The 17,510-nt window shown below is 35.0% G+C and overlaps 1 protein-coding gene across 4 annotated transcripts in view; it reads left to right on the top strand.

Moving 5' to 3' along the window:
• Positions 1–9,698, top strand: part of LOC126973347 (integrator complex subunit 5) — a 43,510-nt gene extending 33,812 nt beyond the window's left edge. For all 4 annotated transcript variants that reach the window (XM_050820688.1, XM_050820773.1, XM_050820616.1 and 1 more), the window contains 3 exons: positions 5,390–5,529; positions 8,931–9,015; positions 9,516–9,698. In XM_050820688.1, coding sequence (XP_050676645.1) covers positions 5,390–5,529; positions 8,931–9,015; positions 9,516–9,655 — 365 coding nt within the window. In that variant the 3' untranslated portion in view covers positions 9,656–9,698. The remainder of the gene's footprint in view (positions 1–5,389; positions 5,530–8,930; positions 9,016–9,515) is intronic.
• The last annotated feature ends 7,812 nt before the right edge of the window (positions 9,699–17,510 follow it).

Raw genomic sequence — 17,510 nt, 5'->3', positions numbered from 1 at the left:
TTTAATAAAAAAGAGTTTATCGTAGAAGATAATATTAAGAATTTCATTTATATTAACTGATGAAAGTAGTGTATACCAATTAGTATTCTTTAATTCTCTCTTTGTTGATATAAAATCGCATTTTTTTAAATTAAAAACCGGATTAGAATTGTATTATTTTCAAGTAATTAGTGACGATAAGTTTAATATCCACTTCGAAAGGGGGATGATGTTTATCCTCCTTACAAAATGCTAGGGCTGGTACATATTTCACATTCGAGATGTTAGTAAGCAAAATATCAAGAGTTATTTTGTTATTATTTTTTAAATTATTGTATTGACTCACTTCACCTAGATTTATGAGCTGTAGCAATAACCTTGATTTCAGATCATAAGAAACACAATTAGGAGTCACTGCTTTCGTCATATCACCATTCCAGTTAATTGAGGATGTATTAAAATCACCAAGTATAATAACAGATCCATCATGTTCAGGAATAAAATCATTAGACATCATAGAATCTATGTAACCGATCAATAGCAATGTCTGGAGATATGTATGCTAAGCACACAGGGCTATGCGTTTTCCTGGGTTCAAAGACCACCAAACACATTCGGAGTCGCTTTCCAAATGAAAAAGTCTAAGTGCTAAAATATTTTTCCTAACCGCCACTAGGATGCCACCCCCATATTGTTTATGACTATTTACAGAATTCCTATCACGTCTTAAAATGGTATAGCAACAATCTAAGAATTCGGTATCGCTATCTGAGCTATCGAAGTTAGTCTCAGTTAGACAAATAATATCATAATCACTGTTCAATACATTAAGATCAAATTCACTTAATTTGGAACGAAATCTATTAACATTTTGATAAAAAAGCAACATTTCGAATTCACTCAAATTATTTACAAATATGAGATATATATAAATATGTATAATATACAATAATTTTACTAACAACAAAGATACAAGTTATTTAAGTTATCTAAATTTTTTATATATATTGCAGGACTAGTATTATTTTTACGAATACCTTCCCATTTCTTACCCATACATACTTGTATTTTTGCTCTCTTTTAAATTTTCGCGCCGCAGCATAGATAGTTTTGCATTCTGGGGTGAGATGCTCCGTTACATATACAAAGCACTTTCTCCATTAACTCCTAGGTCCAGTGAGTTAAGCATATCTTCTGAGTGCAATTTATTGTATCTATGTGTTGCTGATATGACTGTAAAGTGACAATTATGTTTCGGGGACGGTTTGAGTTTGTATTCATTTTTGGCACGCGACTGCAAAATGAAATTGAATCCTCTGAAAATTGAAATGAAAGTTTTTCAAATAGATTTCTCACTATACCTAGAATATTCTCGTCTTTACGCTCCGGGACCGCTTGTATTTCCACGTTGCAACTCCTAGAGATGCTTTCTTGCATGTGAAATTTAGACTGCAAATGAGTCAGCAGCTTGTCGTCACATGTACTGCGCATTTCAGTCATTTTATTCATGTACATTTTAAAATCTCCAGTCATTGCATCATACTGAGCGGAAATAAAGTTTTGTGATGATTTTAATTCATCAAATGATGACTCAAATGCAGCGATTTTCGCGTTATGTTTGGCCAAGGTAGTCTCGTTTCTTTGAGTGTCGGCTTGGAGCACGCCCACCGTCGATATAAGACCGTCGAACTCCTTGCGGATTGTTGACATCTTTAGACCAAGCTCACTCACTTCGCTTTTAAGGTCGCTCAATACAAAAGTTAAAGAGTCAAGTTTTCCCCCTGTAGTTTAAACTGATAAAACATGTCGATACAAAGATTTTTTTATCTCAGTCACTGTCACAGCTATTATCACTGCTCACTTCTGGGATTCACTAACTAATTTTTTACATTTGAAAGATCGATATCTCGAGTCCATTTCCTAATATGCAATTATAATCGAGGTTAAACAGGTTATCAATTGTAAAGTAGGTCCTGTAGATGGAGCCGCTACCTGAGAGTTTTATTTTATTTATTTACTTTCAGGGAACATACAGTCATTAAAAAATGATATACATGATATAGGTAAAATTAATATCGACGGTGAGTCCCGTACAGGTTGAACATAAGAAATTTTTTAAAGTATAGACACAATTTATTCATAGTTATCACAATTTTGACTATTATCTAAAAAGAGTACAATTTTTTTCTTATATATAGCTTAAATTTACCAATTGAAAGATGAAATGTATCAACTTAAAGACATTTACACCTTGCTGTGTTACTCTTTGGCGTAATTGCTTGGAAAACACCAGCATTTAAAATGGCTTGGACAGAATAAAGCTTTGAATATGGATACGAGGTCCGCGTTTCTGCTGCGATTCGGGAAAGTTTTAGGTATCAAGCCACCAAGCTGCTGTTGCTGGAATGATTTGCCACCTCCACTTCAACTTAGTAATACAATTCAAAATTTCAAATTAAAAACTAAAAATTACATACTTAGTGACATTTATAAACCTGTGTAACTGCTTGTACCTCTTATAAATCTTATGCCATAACTTTAATTTATTTTTATTATTTTTAACATTTATTTATTATTAATATGTTTTTATATTTTTTTAGAGGTAAAATAAAAAAATGATATTAAAATCATTAAATAAATAAAAATTAAAAAAATAATTAATAGCGTCTTCGGTAATCAAATTTATGAGAGCGTTCCAATTTTCGTTTGAGATATGTTCGTATGTATAGTTCATCGTAATTACCAGAAAAGAAACAGTATTTATTTCCAAGATACTTTAACTCCGGATAACTTTTGTTACTAAAATCGGTATATTGATCTCTAACGATTTATGGTGGGGATCTTCTGGAACGAGTGGAGGTGAACTACAGGAAACCTTACACTCGGCATTTGAAATTATTAAATCTAATATTCGGCAATTTATATTCTGATATTTGCTATACAAATCAAAAAAATCAGCTTAGATGGATATCCATGGTACTGCTTAGTCCCCCAATCAGAGGACTTAGGAAGCTTATTTCCATTTGCGAGACATATGCACCGGCTCATCAAAGTTATGATATTTCGAACTCCAAAACACAAGTCACGAAATTATCCTTGCTTATTTCTCGCAAATAAAAAGCTAAAGATTGTTTATAAGTTCAAATATTTAGGTCACATCATTTCGAATGACTTATGAGATGACTATGACATAGAGCGGGAGCGTAGAGCGCCGTCAGTGAGGAGTAATATGGTCGCCCGAAACACTAGGAGTTCAGTCTTCTTCACATTGTATAACAGACCGTGCCTCCTTGCATAAGGCTCAAACTGCCAGCAGCCTTCGAAGGGCACTAATTGATGGACTCAACAGCACCATGTCGTCTGCATAACTAATGCTGTTTATACAGTGACCGTCAATCGAGCAGCCGACCATGGTAGCGCCGAGCTCCACAATGAGCTGATTGATGTAAAGATTGAACAGCGCTGGAGAGGTCAAACCGCCCTGACGCACACTGCACTTCAATCCATACTCATCAGAAAGTGCATTTTTCCATTTGACCATACCAAAATTTAAAAATATTAATTATTTCCTGTGCTACGCCAGCCTCGCTTTGTTTAAATCATAGGATGTCGTATCTAACCAGGTCAAATGCCTTCGACAGGTCAAGGAAAGCCGTGTACACGGGGTCCTTCTGTCTGTGTAGTATCTGACGGTATGTTTGAGCGCCAGGATCGTACTTTCCGTAGATAAACCCGGGCGAATCTTAAATTGTGCATCATGAAAAATTAGTTGTTTAGAAAGCTGACGCTCTAACATGGTAATGTTCTGTATGTTCATAAGCACATTGAGGAATTTTCTAGAAACTGTGACATTTATAATGTTAACACGAGGAACAAACATATACTTGTTATGCCTACTACTCGGTTGGGTTGAGTTAGTAAGTTTTTTGTTGGGCGATGTATATGCTTCTACAATATGATCCCAGAAAATGTACAAAACAAATGTGTTACGAAATTTAAAAGAATTGTTAAAAAACGTTTGTGTGGGAAAGGTTATTATAGCATAAACGATTTTCTTAATGACACCACGGACTAGGAAAAAAGCGAACACCCTCAGGCTCTTTAATTATAAATGTTTATTATACGATATTACATTGTAATCTATATTTTATATTTAAAAAAAAACCCGCTGAGTTTCTTGCGCCCATTCTTCTCAGGTCTGAGGCAGTCTCTTTCGATTGGGTGGTAGTTTTTGACGTTCAATAAGTGATTTTAAATCCTATTTTGAATAAAAATATTTATATTTGGTATTTATGACATCAGCCTTCAACTGTCAACGCCAAAATGTTTGTTTACGTTTAGCAAAAAGTCCAAGAGTAGGAAAGACTGTCCGACTTGGATTATATGTAGTTATGTATCGATTACTTAGCTTGTAGGTTGATAATTTCACTTCTATATATGTCTCCTGGATTTCTATATTTTGATATTCCGTTGCTTGTCGTCTATCTACAGCAGTGCAGTTAAAACATGTGATAAAATGGCGCGTGCATACAATAACTAAGTGGTAAATTCGTTCACTATCTAAAATTCTATTGAAGTAGGCGTTACTTTGCGGAAATCCATAATTATCCAAATGATTTGAGATTTCTTTAGTGTTAATTCCGCTAATATTTGTCTTTAAACAATTCAACATCGAGAAATTTCGTTTACTATCAACTTCGAGCTCCATCCTAAAATGATTCCACCAGTTTACTCGACAATGCTAATTGGAGGCTACAGCGAAAATAATCTATTTATTTATTTATTTACTTTTGATTGTTGTGACTTGTGAGCGGTGAGAGACATCTACTGTCAATCTGACATAAGACGTTTGATTAACACTTGAAAGATAAAGCTTTGGAAATAAAAATTAATAATCTGTAAGTGTATTGCTAGCATGTACAAATGCAATACATACAAAGATATAATTATTTATTTTAAATTGAAAATAAATTTTTAACTATGAGAATTATTACCTGTTCAATGGTGCAGTATTCTTCAGATAGCATTATTAAATAAATGATTTAATAAAAAAAACTATATACTTACGAGAAATATACCTATACATTTTTTAATACACCTTTCAATCCTGTGAAAAGTATTTTATTTATATAATAAAATTAAATAGTAACATATTAATTTAGATTGATAAAGGTCACAATACAGCTAAAGTACAAAGTATACAAATATTATAATATCTATATATCATTGATTACGATGACTGTACCATTAATCAGATGACTGTTTTTTTTTTATAATTATGTTCTAGGAAATAAGATTAAAATAGTTTATTACTAATTTTAATATCACTTACTAAAATTCACACAACAAGCTAACATCTAAATAAGGAACTGTAACATTTAATAGATCAATACAGTATATGTGAATACAGATCGCCACACCCAGTCCCCGGAGCTAGTCCGCGAGTTGTCCGCGCTCTCGGAGCTGCTCTCCACAATGGTGCTGGGTCAGCTACTGCCACATCCTCTGTGCCACATGCTGCAACTGGCGCCGGAGCTCACCGCCAGTGAGGTCATTATTATTACTTATTTATGCAACTGTTGTGTATTAAGGGGTATTAAAACACGAACGTGGGTTTATGTGGCTAGTAGTAACCTAGTATCATCCATTACTGATTATATACAAGTAAACTAAGTATTAATGAAAGAATTATTTATTTTAGTAGTAATTTACATTTTGTATAGTGCAATTATTATAATTCAATTGAATATTATGTTCTTTAACGTTTAAAATATCTGGCGGTGTGCTGTCAAAACTTAATCGCTCATTTTTTATAAACAATACATTAAAATATCGAAGAAAAATGCGGGGATTCGTATAACCTACTTTTTTTTTTACAGCGCGCGACATTCTGGACAACGAAATAGTAGATTTTACAACGAGTGCACAAAACGAACCATTTTATCCGAGACTTTTAGCAATAGTAATGTCGAGGATAAAATGGTTTTGTGGACAAGTTATAAACTCTGCTTTTCATTTCGATTGCGAGGAAATAAAACAGTAGTATAACATGGACATTTTTAACAATTTTAGCAAATTTGAAGAAATTAATAAACACACGAAAAACAAGACCTGTTTTCCGCCGCTTTTTCTTTAAATCTTACGACATTGATATTAGGCTCAGGCTCCAGACCTATACAGCCTACTATTAAATTAATTTTGTAATATATATATATATATATATTTTTAAATTAATTAAATAACCTATCGTATTTTAATTAAAATTTTAATATCTTTTATGTCTTTAAAAACACATGAGGCAAATAAATAAAGTTAATATTATAAAATAACAAATTCTATCTCTGAACTTTTTATTGTGTTTGGCTGTATGGCTCATTTTCTTTGCCTTAATATAGATACATTCATGAGTAGATACTTTTGTGCACTTGTGCACAAAAATTGATTTTGTGCAGCCTATATCGTGCACAAATAAGCAATTTCAGAGAATGAGAAGTGAAAATGTTCTTTTTTTGAAATTCATACAGATATAATCTGTATATAATATCATCGAGCTATAAAAATGTGGCTGTCTGTTGAAACTCTTTGCGCATGAAGGGATCGAAAAAAAACAAAGGAGTGTTGTTATGAAATTCAGTACAACATTACAACACTCGTTTGGATGATGTAATGGTTATTAGGACATTGGGTGTTTTAATGTTGGCAATAAGCTAACTGTTTCAGAATCTTTAATAGAGGATTTAAACTTTAAATCCTTACATCCTTTAAATTTTAAAGCATGGGTGTAGATAATAGTTACTTATGCAACTGTTGTGTTTACCACACGAGGCGAAGCCAAGTGTGATAATAGTATCACATGAGTGTTTTAATACCTAATTATCAACAGTTGCATACAAGACTTTATCTAAACCCAGAATATGAATCCTCTAAAAGATGCTGAAAAAGTTAGCTTACTGCTAACATTCAAACAGCCAGTCCTAGTAGTAACCTAGTGTCATCCATTATTGATTATATACAAATAAACTAAGTATAAGTTAAATTATTTATTTTAGTAGTAATTTACTTTTTATATAGTGCAATTATTAAAATTCACTTGAATATTATGTTCTTTTGCAGCGTTTAAAATATCCGACGGTGTGCTGTCAAAACTTGAATCGCTCATTTTTTCAAGAAAAATGGCGGGGTTTCGAATAATTAACTTTTTTTTTTACGGCGCGCCACGTTCTGGTCGTGTGGAACGCGCCTAAACGTAAATGTTCTTTTTTTGAAATTCATACAGATACCACGCATCGAGCAATAAGAATGTGGCTTTTTGTTGAAAACCTTTGCGCATGAAGGGATCGAAAAAAAAAACCAAGGAGTGTTGTTATGAAATTCAGTACAACATTGTAACACTCGTTTGGATGATGTAATGGTTATTAGGACATTGGGTGTTTTAATGTTGGCAATAAGCTAACTGTTTCAGAATCTTGGCATGGGTGTAGATAAAATATATAACTACCCTAGATACACTATTCCATAAGATTACTGTTCTTATCAAAATAGTAAATATCTATTACTTACTACACTAACTTACTACAATAATATATTATTACTTTTTAATGTGCGCTTGGTGATTATCAATTATTCTGGAAACAGAGTTGTTACTGAGGCACTTGAAATATATTCTGTGCCAACTGTGGTTACCCATCAATGTGTTCATCACCCGTAGTTGAAACCACGACCGGGGCTGCTTAACTTGCGTTACCGCTACGACCTTTCAGCGATCGTGATCGGTGATTTTATTACATTTCATATATTGTGATTCTTTAGATTGGTATTCCTTTTTGATGTGAAACTTCTTTAGGCGCATGAGGGTAATTTTTTTACAAATGAAACGGAAGCGTCACGGAAATTCACGCTTATGTGTTATTAAGCCGTTACTGAGATTAGCGTGCACAAACGTACAGACAAACAGACAAAAATTATAAAAATCATTGTTTTGGGTTCTATTTATTTATTTATTATTATATAAACCTGTAAACTTACAGTTTTACCCAAAGCGTTTACAAGCTAGTCACAAAATACAATTAATATAATAAAATTAGATTTTAAATTAAAGATAAAATAAATAATGATAAAATAATACAAAAAATATCAAGTTATATAAAATCAAATATTGTCCATAGCGCCAAATAATCAAATAAAATAAGTCCAAAGTTTTAAGTCAATAATTAAATTAAATAAAAAAGTTATTAATATATAATTCAATATATAAGTCCGCAAATAAATAAATGTCACACTGAGTGAGCAAGTCGCCGATCAGACGTAATGCTCGAATAGTAGGAGCGTTCTCCGCATGTCGGGTGCGCGTGACGGGCCGCTCCAGTAGACGCGGCCGACGCCGCGGAGCCATCGCCCCCGCCGTATCACGGGAGATACGATTTGGTACCAATAAACCAACTTGAGCAAGGATTTGCGGACACTCTAATTTATTTCGTATTATGGAGAGATAATGCACCACTAACAGCATCTTTCTCCTGAACGAAAGCCTCTCAAGCTCTACCATCCCATACACAAATAAGGAAGGGTATAAATATGTGTAATATCCGAAGGTCCTCTTATAGAGCCAGCGGGCAAATTTACGCTGCGTTTTCTCAATCATGAGGGTGTATTTATCCTCATAGGGATCCCAGATAGTAGCGCAATACTCAAGTTTGCTCCGCACGTAAGCATTATATAATACCTTCGCTACCTTAATATCACTAAATTGAGAAGCATTCCTAATAATGCATCCTAGTACTCTATTCACTGTTTTCCAGGTAGTTATAATATGCAGATGAAAATTTAATTTATTATCTAATGTCAGTCCTAGATCGCAAATGTCATATTTTATTGGGTTCATGTTGTCCCTCTGTAATAGTACTTCTTATTTAAGGTACCAGTTATGAGTTTATTACGTGTATTGATAACAGTTGGTGCAAGTGCTGCGAGACTGTCTGTGGAACTACACCAGAGACAACGTGCCGTCGCCGGCGCTTTTCCCGTGTGACGCCACAGGTAGCCGGTAGTAATGTACTTAACGAACTAACACACGCAGCTGAAAAATACCTTTAGTAGAATCATTTGTACCAATATAATACAGCTGTACAATTTCTTTTTTGTTTGAACGCGGTAATTTTTTGCTACACCAGACGGATTCAAATCTAATTTTTTTCTTATAGGTACTTTATTATATTATTCAATTTGTAGGAAATCTGTTTGGAAATCCGAAAACGTAATCTAAGTTAGATCAATTAGAATCCCATTTAGTGTGATCGAAGACTTGACAATCTTCCGACTTAGTCGGCTATAATATCTAGTTGATGTACGCAATTTGTTTCTTTCTCTTGTGATAAAAAACTTTAAATCTAGATTTCGATAGAGACGAATTTTTCGTTGCTATATTGTTGATGATATTACCAATAAACGTTTTTAGCACTCACTTTCTCGAAATATCGTATATTTTTTCAATACTCATGATTTTTTCGGTTTGCAAAAAATAAAGTTTTCTTTTTCAGGTCTTCGCTGGCGAGACCCCTCAACATGCAAGCCGTCTCCCACATACACGGATACACTTCGCATTATCCTACAAAAAAAGATATCCAAACTCGGGCACATGTATCCAATTATGTTCCTCAATCTCGAAAAAGACTCTTAGTTATTGTAAATATTGTAAAAAATAATATAAGAATAATTAAAGATAGATGGATTTTATTTTAAACCTACCCACCTATATTGTGAATGTTGGACTAAAATATACTGTTATTTACAAGATGATCTCGTTATATGGGTATTAAGTATCAAGAAATATTTTCCCTTTTAACGCACGCAATATTATGGCATAATTTGGATTAATGTTCCGGACTCCGGACTCCTGACCGCCTCGTTGTTTTGTGTCCATTCGATGTTGATCACTTATCAATGAATTGTCGCTGCGGTATCGCTAGGGAAAGTCTCGTCAAGACTCAAGTTAGGCCTTTCGTAGCTGACAAGCTTGAGATGAAAATGAATGCCGCCTATGTTATATAACGATCCTTATGCTCGAAAAAGAAGCTGTGAATTAACTAATGAATTAGTGTGGTTGGGGTTCTCGTGTGTGCTCGCGGACCTATCTAAACCGAAGATTGGCAGTGTGCCACTTCGTATTCAACGCAGGCCAAAGCGCAAGCATACGAGCAGGCGAAGTTTGTTATTCCAAGTAGTAACTACCATAGATAATATACCAATAAATACGTAGTACCTATATCCTGTTCCACCTGACTCGAATGACAGTTCTAGGAAGTACGATCAGCAGGGAAACCTTAATAAAAGCGGTTTGAATTAAATGTTTCGTTCGCGAATGATCGAATCAAAAGATACGCGTGATCGAATGGTTCGCCGCAGCAATAGTAATTTGTATTTCGTTCTCTCGCAGTAGGTATATCATATGAACCGCCAATCACCAATCGTTTGATCGAGCGTCGCGACTGATCCGCCCGCGACGTGCGACCCGTCACCCGGCTCATAAGTCATTATATCGAAAGCATGCATCTGTCTTGTAGACAAAACTTTTATTACATTATTTCCATTGTAAATTCATTTACTTATTACATAATATATTTTTTAAATAGTTTGTGTTTTTTTCTTTTCATGGGCGGGCACTTTCATTACCTAAGTACTTTGGAGTCACACAACCAAATCTATGTATAGGTAAACAACATGAAAAGGTTTATTGGATATTAAAGTAAGACGTATTATTAGTATTAGATAATATATTATAAAATATTAACATAAGAAGGCATGCGTGGTTCTTGAGTCAAAAGTAATTGAAAATCTTGTATATTTTACAGAAGACAGTGCAATTTTATAACGTAAGAAAAATTGTTACAAACTTAGAATATTAACACCAAATGCTATTACTATATAATACCGCGCGGTTGATAATTCAATAACTATATCCACTATAGGCCGACCGTTTATCTGAGTCCTCGCCTGCGGGGTACAGGGGCGCGGGGGTATGACGACAAAGGGGACTGACACAGGTGCGGGCGGCGGGGGCGCTTAGTGAGATATACACGAGATGAAATGCGCCAAGATTGTTCCTAAGATATGTGACGTCATAGTAAAGAAATAGTGATTTATTAAATGAAACATTATTAATGATGATACAAAATTTTAACTAACTAAAAGCTATGAAGGTACGTAAATAAAATATTGGTAATAAACAATTGTACTATTTATTATATAGAATAATCATCAAAATTATATTTCAATCAGTTATGTCCATATCAATGTCGGTGGAACTTGATTCTTCACTTTCGAAGGAGCCATCATCGGATTCATCAGAGTCGTCCAGAGTGTTGATAATAAAATCAACAGCATCATCCCGAATTCCATCATGTTTGCAGTACTCGTCCTCGATATTACATGGTTCGATATTACGTGGTATACACGATTAACACAATGCTCCCACTTCTGTACAGAATATTCAGCAAATAATCCCTCTAACATAATTTTTTTTGGTCTAAATTAGAGTCCACACTTTTTTGTGTTAATTGTCCCTTAATGTCACCCCAAACCAATTTAATTGGGTTCATGTCTGGGTGATAAGGAGGCAAACGCAACACTTCGTGCCCGTTTCCTTTCAATAACTCGTCAATTTTAGAAATATCTTCAGTTTCTGTCTTTTTAATCAATTTTGATAAGTCGTCCTTTTTCAGTTTATCATCGAAAACCACGTCGTGTCGTCCGCTGCGTTATCCATCACGATGACGGAATTTGGTGGTATATTGGGCATTAGCTTTTCATTTATCCATTTACTGAAATTCACGAAATTCATAGAATCGTGATAATCACCTGTTTTACATTTGGTTTTAAATATTACAAGTGCTCCGTCTACAAATCCAGTTTGACCTCCACAATGTACGATGAACAAATGGTTCTCTTTTCCAATATGAGATAGAATTGCCAGCATTTTGAGCAATATGAGACTCATTTACATATTATGTTTCGTCAAGATATAAAATATGTCTTCCTTCTCTGCGATATTTTTTGATAGTCCTTTGGTATTTCCACCTCCACGATGGTATATTTGGCTGTTCAATAAGAAGTTTCATTTTAGATCCGCATTTCTTAATTTGAAAACCTAGGTCATGTAACAACAACCTTAAATATTTCCCTTCCGCAGTGTTACATATTCTCTTCTCTAAGTACTCGTGCATTCAACGTTTTCAGAGTAGGTATTTTTTTATCAATTGTATAAAACTGAGTGACTTTACTTCTTACCACTCCTTTTGTGAAATCGTCTATTTCTACTCTTTTTTTTTTCGAACCTGTTTTGATTTTTTCGGTGATTTGAATCTTTCGTTGTCTTTCAATAATTTCCCTTGATGTACGATTCTAGATACAGTCTTTTCCGATAGCCCAGTAACTTCTGCTACGGTTTTGTTTAAATGTATGTCTTGTTGATATTCAACAGAATTTGCTTGCACTGACTATTCACTTTATGACCGAAGATCTTACGATTCATCTTGAGATTATTATCACATGTATATCTCTCACAAGGCGTCAACGCATCAATTAACACGTGCGATCGCTGTCCGCGTTGCGATCGAAATGAGCGATTACAAAAATTCGCCCGCCGCCCGCGCCTGTCTCAGTCCCCTTTGTTATTTATTAATTAATTTACAAAAAAATACCCACTTAATTGACTACTTTATTTTAAAATACTATGTTACTTAAGAAGAGTTATAAGTTTTTGGCCATTCTTTCGATTGGCATCATAAAAGTAGGGGTGTTTTTTTTTTTACATTTCAGTCGGTTAGATTCCCAGACGAGGCAAGTATTTTTTAGAAAATCTTTGAATGCAGAAGTACTAACTTTTAAAAATAACATAAAGTCTTCCTTCAGTAAAATAGCCTATCATCGATATTTAAGGTACTTTCCCTTCATGTCCCATAACTTTGGGACATCCTGTATATTGATTAAATTTGTAGAAAAAAGATTTGGGTCTCCCTACCTACACGCAAGAAAATTATTTAGAACTGTATTAGAATCGAATAGAAACACTTCATTAACAGTAAAACACACACCTTCAATTTACAGTATAAATCTTAAAGTAATAAATTAAATTAAATGTAGTTAACAAAAATTATTGAAATATAAACAAAAACAAAATATTAAATACCTGTGCGGCGCGTAATTCCCTGCTAAATGGAGCTGGCTCAGTATATTGTTGGTCAGTGCAGAAGACACCAACACAACACTGGTTTTCAGCAGCCCCTCGTGACATTTGGAGTAAACAGCTGTTGTAGTTTTCCCATTGTATTTTTTTTTTCATGTAGATGTTGTAAATTTATAGAGTTATAAAATAGAATTATAAATAAATATTAAATCATATTATAATTTTTAATTAAATATACATAATACTTATATTATAGGTGGCACAAGGTACGTTAATATAAAAAATGAGATATAGATAATATAAAAACAAACATTAAATACACATAATAAGGATACAGAATAATTGTGTTAGTCTATATTTACTATGAGATACATTGCATATCAAGATTAATTATTATATAAAGAATCTAAAATAGTTTTTTTTTATATTTAAATCTAAAATTTTGAATATTTTTCAGTTGTCTGATTGGTGGCGGTAAATTGTTCCAGCACTTAGTAGCATTGTATCGAAAACTACCCCTGAACGCTGTTGAGTGATGCCGGGGCACTGCTAATATCTGCATGTATTCATTTTTTATTATTACTTTTGTTACTCACACAGGTATCAACAAGTAGGCCAGTTTGCACGTTTAAACCTGAATTTGTGAGTTTTATTGGTTCTTCAAATCCACCATCTTGCTGTGTGGCGTTTCTACGCAGTGCGGTTTGCAAGCAACTTTCTTCCACGTTCAAGCAGGCTGGATAATGAGCTTCATTGTGGGGTGTTTATATGTATACAAGGCTGAAGACCCAAGAGGCAAATTAACCCGACACTATACCGAAGATATCCCAGACGTCAGCCTGTACGAGATTAGTATGGCCCTAAAACAGCTTAAAAAACGTCAAAGCGCCGGGTGAGGATGGAATTACAGCTGAGCTTCTGAGAGCTGGTGGTCCCCCTGTACTTAAGACCCTCCAGAAACTATTCATTTCCGTGATCCTCGAGGGCAAAACGCCGTAAGCATGGCACAGAAGTATAGTGGTGCTTTTCTACAAATAGGGCGATAAAATGCCTTTGAAGAACTATAGGCACATATCACTTCTGAGCCATGCATATAAGCTGTTTTCTTGGGTTATCACGAATCGTCTCTCACGAATTTCCAGCCTCTCGAACAAGCCAGATTCCGAAAAGGCATTAGCACCATAGACCACATACACACGCTGCGGCAGGTTATACAGAAGACAGAGGAGTATAACCAGCCACTATGCTTGGCGTTTGTGGACTATGAGAAAGTCTTTGATTCAATCGAGACCTGGGCGGTGCTTCAGTCTCTCCAGAGGTGCCATATTGATTACCGATATATCGAAGCGTTGAAGTGTTTGTATAGAAACGCCACCATGTCAGTCCGTCTCCAAGATTAGATCTCGAAGCCAATCCGACTGCAGCGGGGAGGCAGACAAGGCGATGTCATATCGCCCAAGCTGTTCACCGCTGCCTTGGAAGATGTCTTCAAGCTTCTGGACTGGAATGGACTGGGCATCAACATCAACGGCAAATATATCACCTTCGATTCTCAGACGATATCGTAATCATGGCAGAGACCATGGAAAACTTAAACCATATTATGCTCGATGGTCTCAATACAGCTTCCCAATGAGTAGGTCTCAAAATGAACTTGGACAAGACGAAGATCATGTCTAATGTCCATGTCGCACCTACTTCCATAACAATTGGGAACTGTACTCTCGAAATTGTCGACGAGTACGTCTACCTCGGACAAACAATCCAGTTAGGCAGGTCTAATTTCGCGAAAGAGGTCACCCGTCGAATCCAACTCAGATGGGCAGCGTTCGGGAAGCTCGGTAAAATCTTCTCGTTCCAAATACCACAGTGTCTGAAGACGAAGGTTTTCAACCAGTGTGTGTTGCCAGTGATGACTTACGGTACGCAGACGTGGTCGTTAAGTATGGGCCTTATGAGAAAGCTCATGGTCGCTCAGAGGGCAATGCTCGGAGTTTCCCTGCGAGATCGAATCAGAAATAAGGAAATTCGTAGGAGAAACAAAGTTACCGACATAGTCCAAATGATTGCGAAACTGAAGGCAGGGCGCATAGTTCGACGGGCAGATGGCCGTTGGGGCAGTAAAGTAAAAGTAATGGCGACCACGTACGGGAAGACGCAGTGTTGGTAGGTCCTCCACAAGATGGACCGACAATCTGGTCAAGATCGCCGGAATACGTTGGATGTGGGCAGTACAGGACAGATCGTCGTGGAAATCTTTGGGGGAGGCCTTTGTCCAGCAGTGGACGTCTTCCGGCTGATGATGATAAGGTAAAAAGCAATACTTATGTGTGGAAGCTAACTCCTGGATTTTTACGTTCACTACGGCTTAGGCAACCAGACATACCACAGCCATCCCTGGCCTTAACTTTTATAAGTTGAAAGACATCCTTGTCTCATACCAAATATGTTTCAAAACAATAAAATCACATTAATATTATCGCAAGCTCGATGACATGACATATCTTTGTTTATTTGCCCCAATGTTTGACATTGCGCCAAATAAATAAATAGGTTCCACGATAGAGATACAAGATCAATAGCTTTGTCCTGTTCTATCTCAGCCTAAGCTGTGATGCTAATTTTTAAATATGGATTAATATCATTTAATAACCGAGGAATTTTGTGTTGTGCGCGAACCATAAATGTTATTGGACTTTAATGTTTTTTAAGTGATTATATATGATTTTCCTAGTGGTTATTTTGTGGCAAATTTTACTTTGAATTTCATGATTGAAAAATTGTTCCTTAAGAAGGCAATAATTAAAGGAGGATGCATTTTCGCGCATGTATTTTGGGACCCACTGAAAGAAATGGCTTACATCATGGAAACTAATTGATAATTGTAGAACGTAACAAAACTAACAAAAAAGCTAATCGTAAGTAAGTCTAATAAAGTGGGAGAAAAAAGATATACCTAAAAGTAAAATATAACCTAAAATTATTACTCAATATCTATTGTTCAATCAATAATTTGTATCTTATTTCTATGCCTAATTACTGTCTGTTAAAAGATAATATTATATATTATATGAGGAAGGTTGGCCAGCAGCTAATCATTGAGGATTCACAATTCATTATTTTTTCAAGCAGGTATCGAATCTTAAAAAGATACTTGCCTATTGATTTTATCATCAAAAAACGATAATAATCTTATTGAATCTGATTTTGAATTACGGCTGAATTACTGATTTGAGTGGGTACCCATAGATAGTTTGATGGTGTCGGACGTAGTGTTCAAATTCTCTTTGAGTGTCGGAACATCCATATAAATAATGATAAGGACTGTCATGTCAAAAAAATGTAGATGTCAGTTGCGTAAAACGTTCCGTTAGTGCAAGATGACTTATTTTTTAATAAATTATAATAATTTATGTCTTTTGACTCCCATATCTTAGCGCCTCAATACTTTTTGTATAAACATCATATAAACTTAAGTTTATAATTAATATAAACTTGTACTCGTACGATGCTTCCGTAATTTTTAAATTATGTGGGTCCATTCTCGCCATCCTCCTTTGTGTGTATTGGTAAGATTTTACAGTGCCTGAAGAGATCGTTATATTCATTCGCTTTATGTTGTTCTTTTACTACTGGGGAGACTATTTACTACTAAATATGCTTTGAGTTTGTCACATACACTATTGATATGAGAGAGCCAGTTAAAAGAACAATCGATAATTAAACCCAATTAACTACGTATGATTTTCAACAGTTTCAATAGTGGGACAGCTACATATTTGTAGCTTTTGATGAAAACACATATGGCAATGCGTCTTAAGCTTCTTGTTTGTGGCATAATTAGTTTTAAGATATGGTGATCGAATATGCATCAATTTTGTTTTATCGGAATTGAGGACAAGCCTATTGTCCTGGCAACATTTGTTAAAGCGGTCAAAGTCAAACTGAAGGTTCTCAAGTGCTCGTTCAATGTTTCTATCAGCCATTACTAGACAAGTGTCATCAGCGTATTGATATGATGTACAATGCTGCAGTATATTATTTAGTTATATCATTGACATACGCGATATAGTGTATTGCGCCGAGCACTGATCCCTGTGCTGTTCCCTCAATGACTGATAGGACATCACTCTTGGCATCTTCTATTTTAAGAAAAAATTACCTATTTTTGATATAATCCTCACACCAATTTAGGGTCGGGCTTCTGATTCCAGAGTTTCCAAGTTTCTAAATCAAGTATTCATGATTTAGAGTATCAAATGCGCGCGATAAGTCAATAAAAGGCTCGAAGACGTATTTACGATTACCTAAGTGGCTGTTGATTTCATCACTGAACTTGGAGAGCAACAAC

The sequence above is a fragment of the Leptidea sinapis genome, chromosome 1 (assembly GCF_905404315.1).
Source record: "Leptidea sinapis chromosome 1, ilLepSina1.1, whole genome shotgun sequence".
Taxonomy (NCBI): Eukaryota; Metazoa; Arthropoda; class Insecta; order Lepidoptera; family Pieridae; genus Leptidea; species Leptidea sinapis.
The sequence above is the reverse complement of the archived record's forward strand: the minus strand, read 5'-3'. Positions and strand labels throughout refer to the sequence as shown.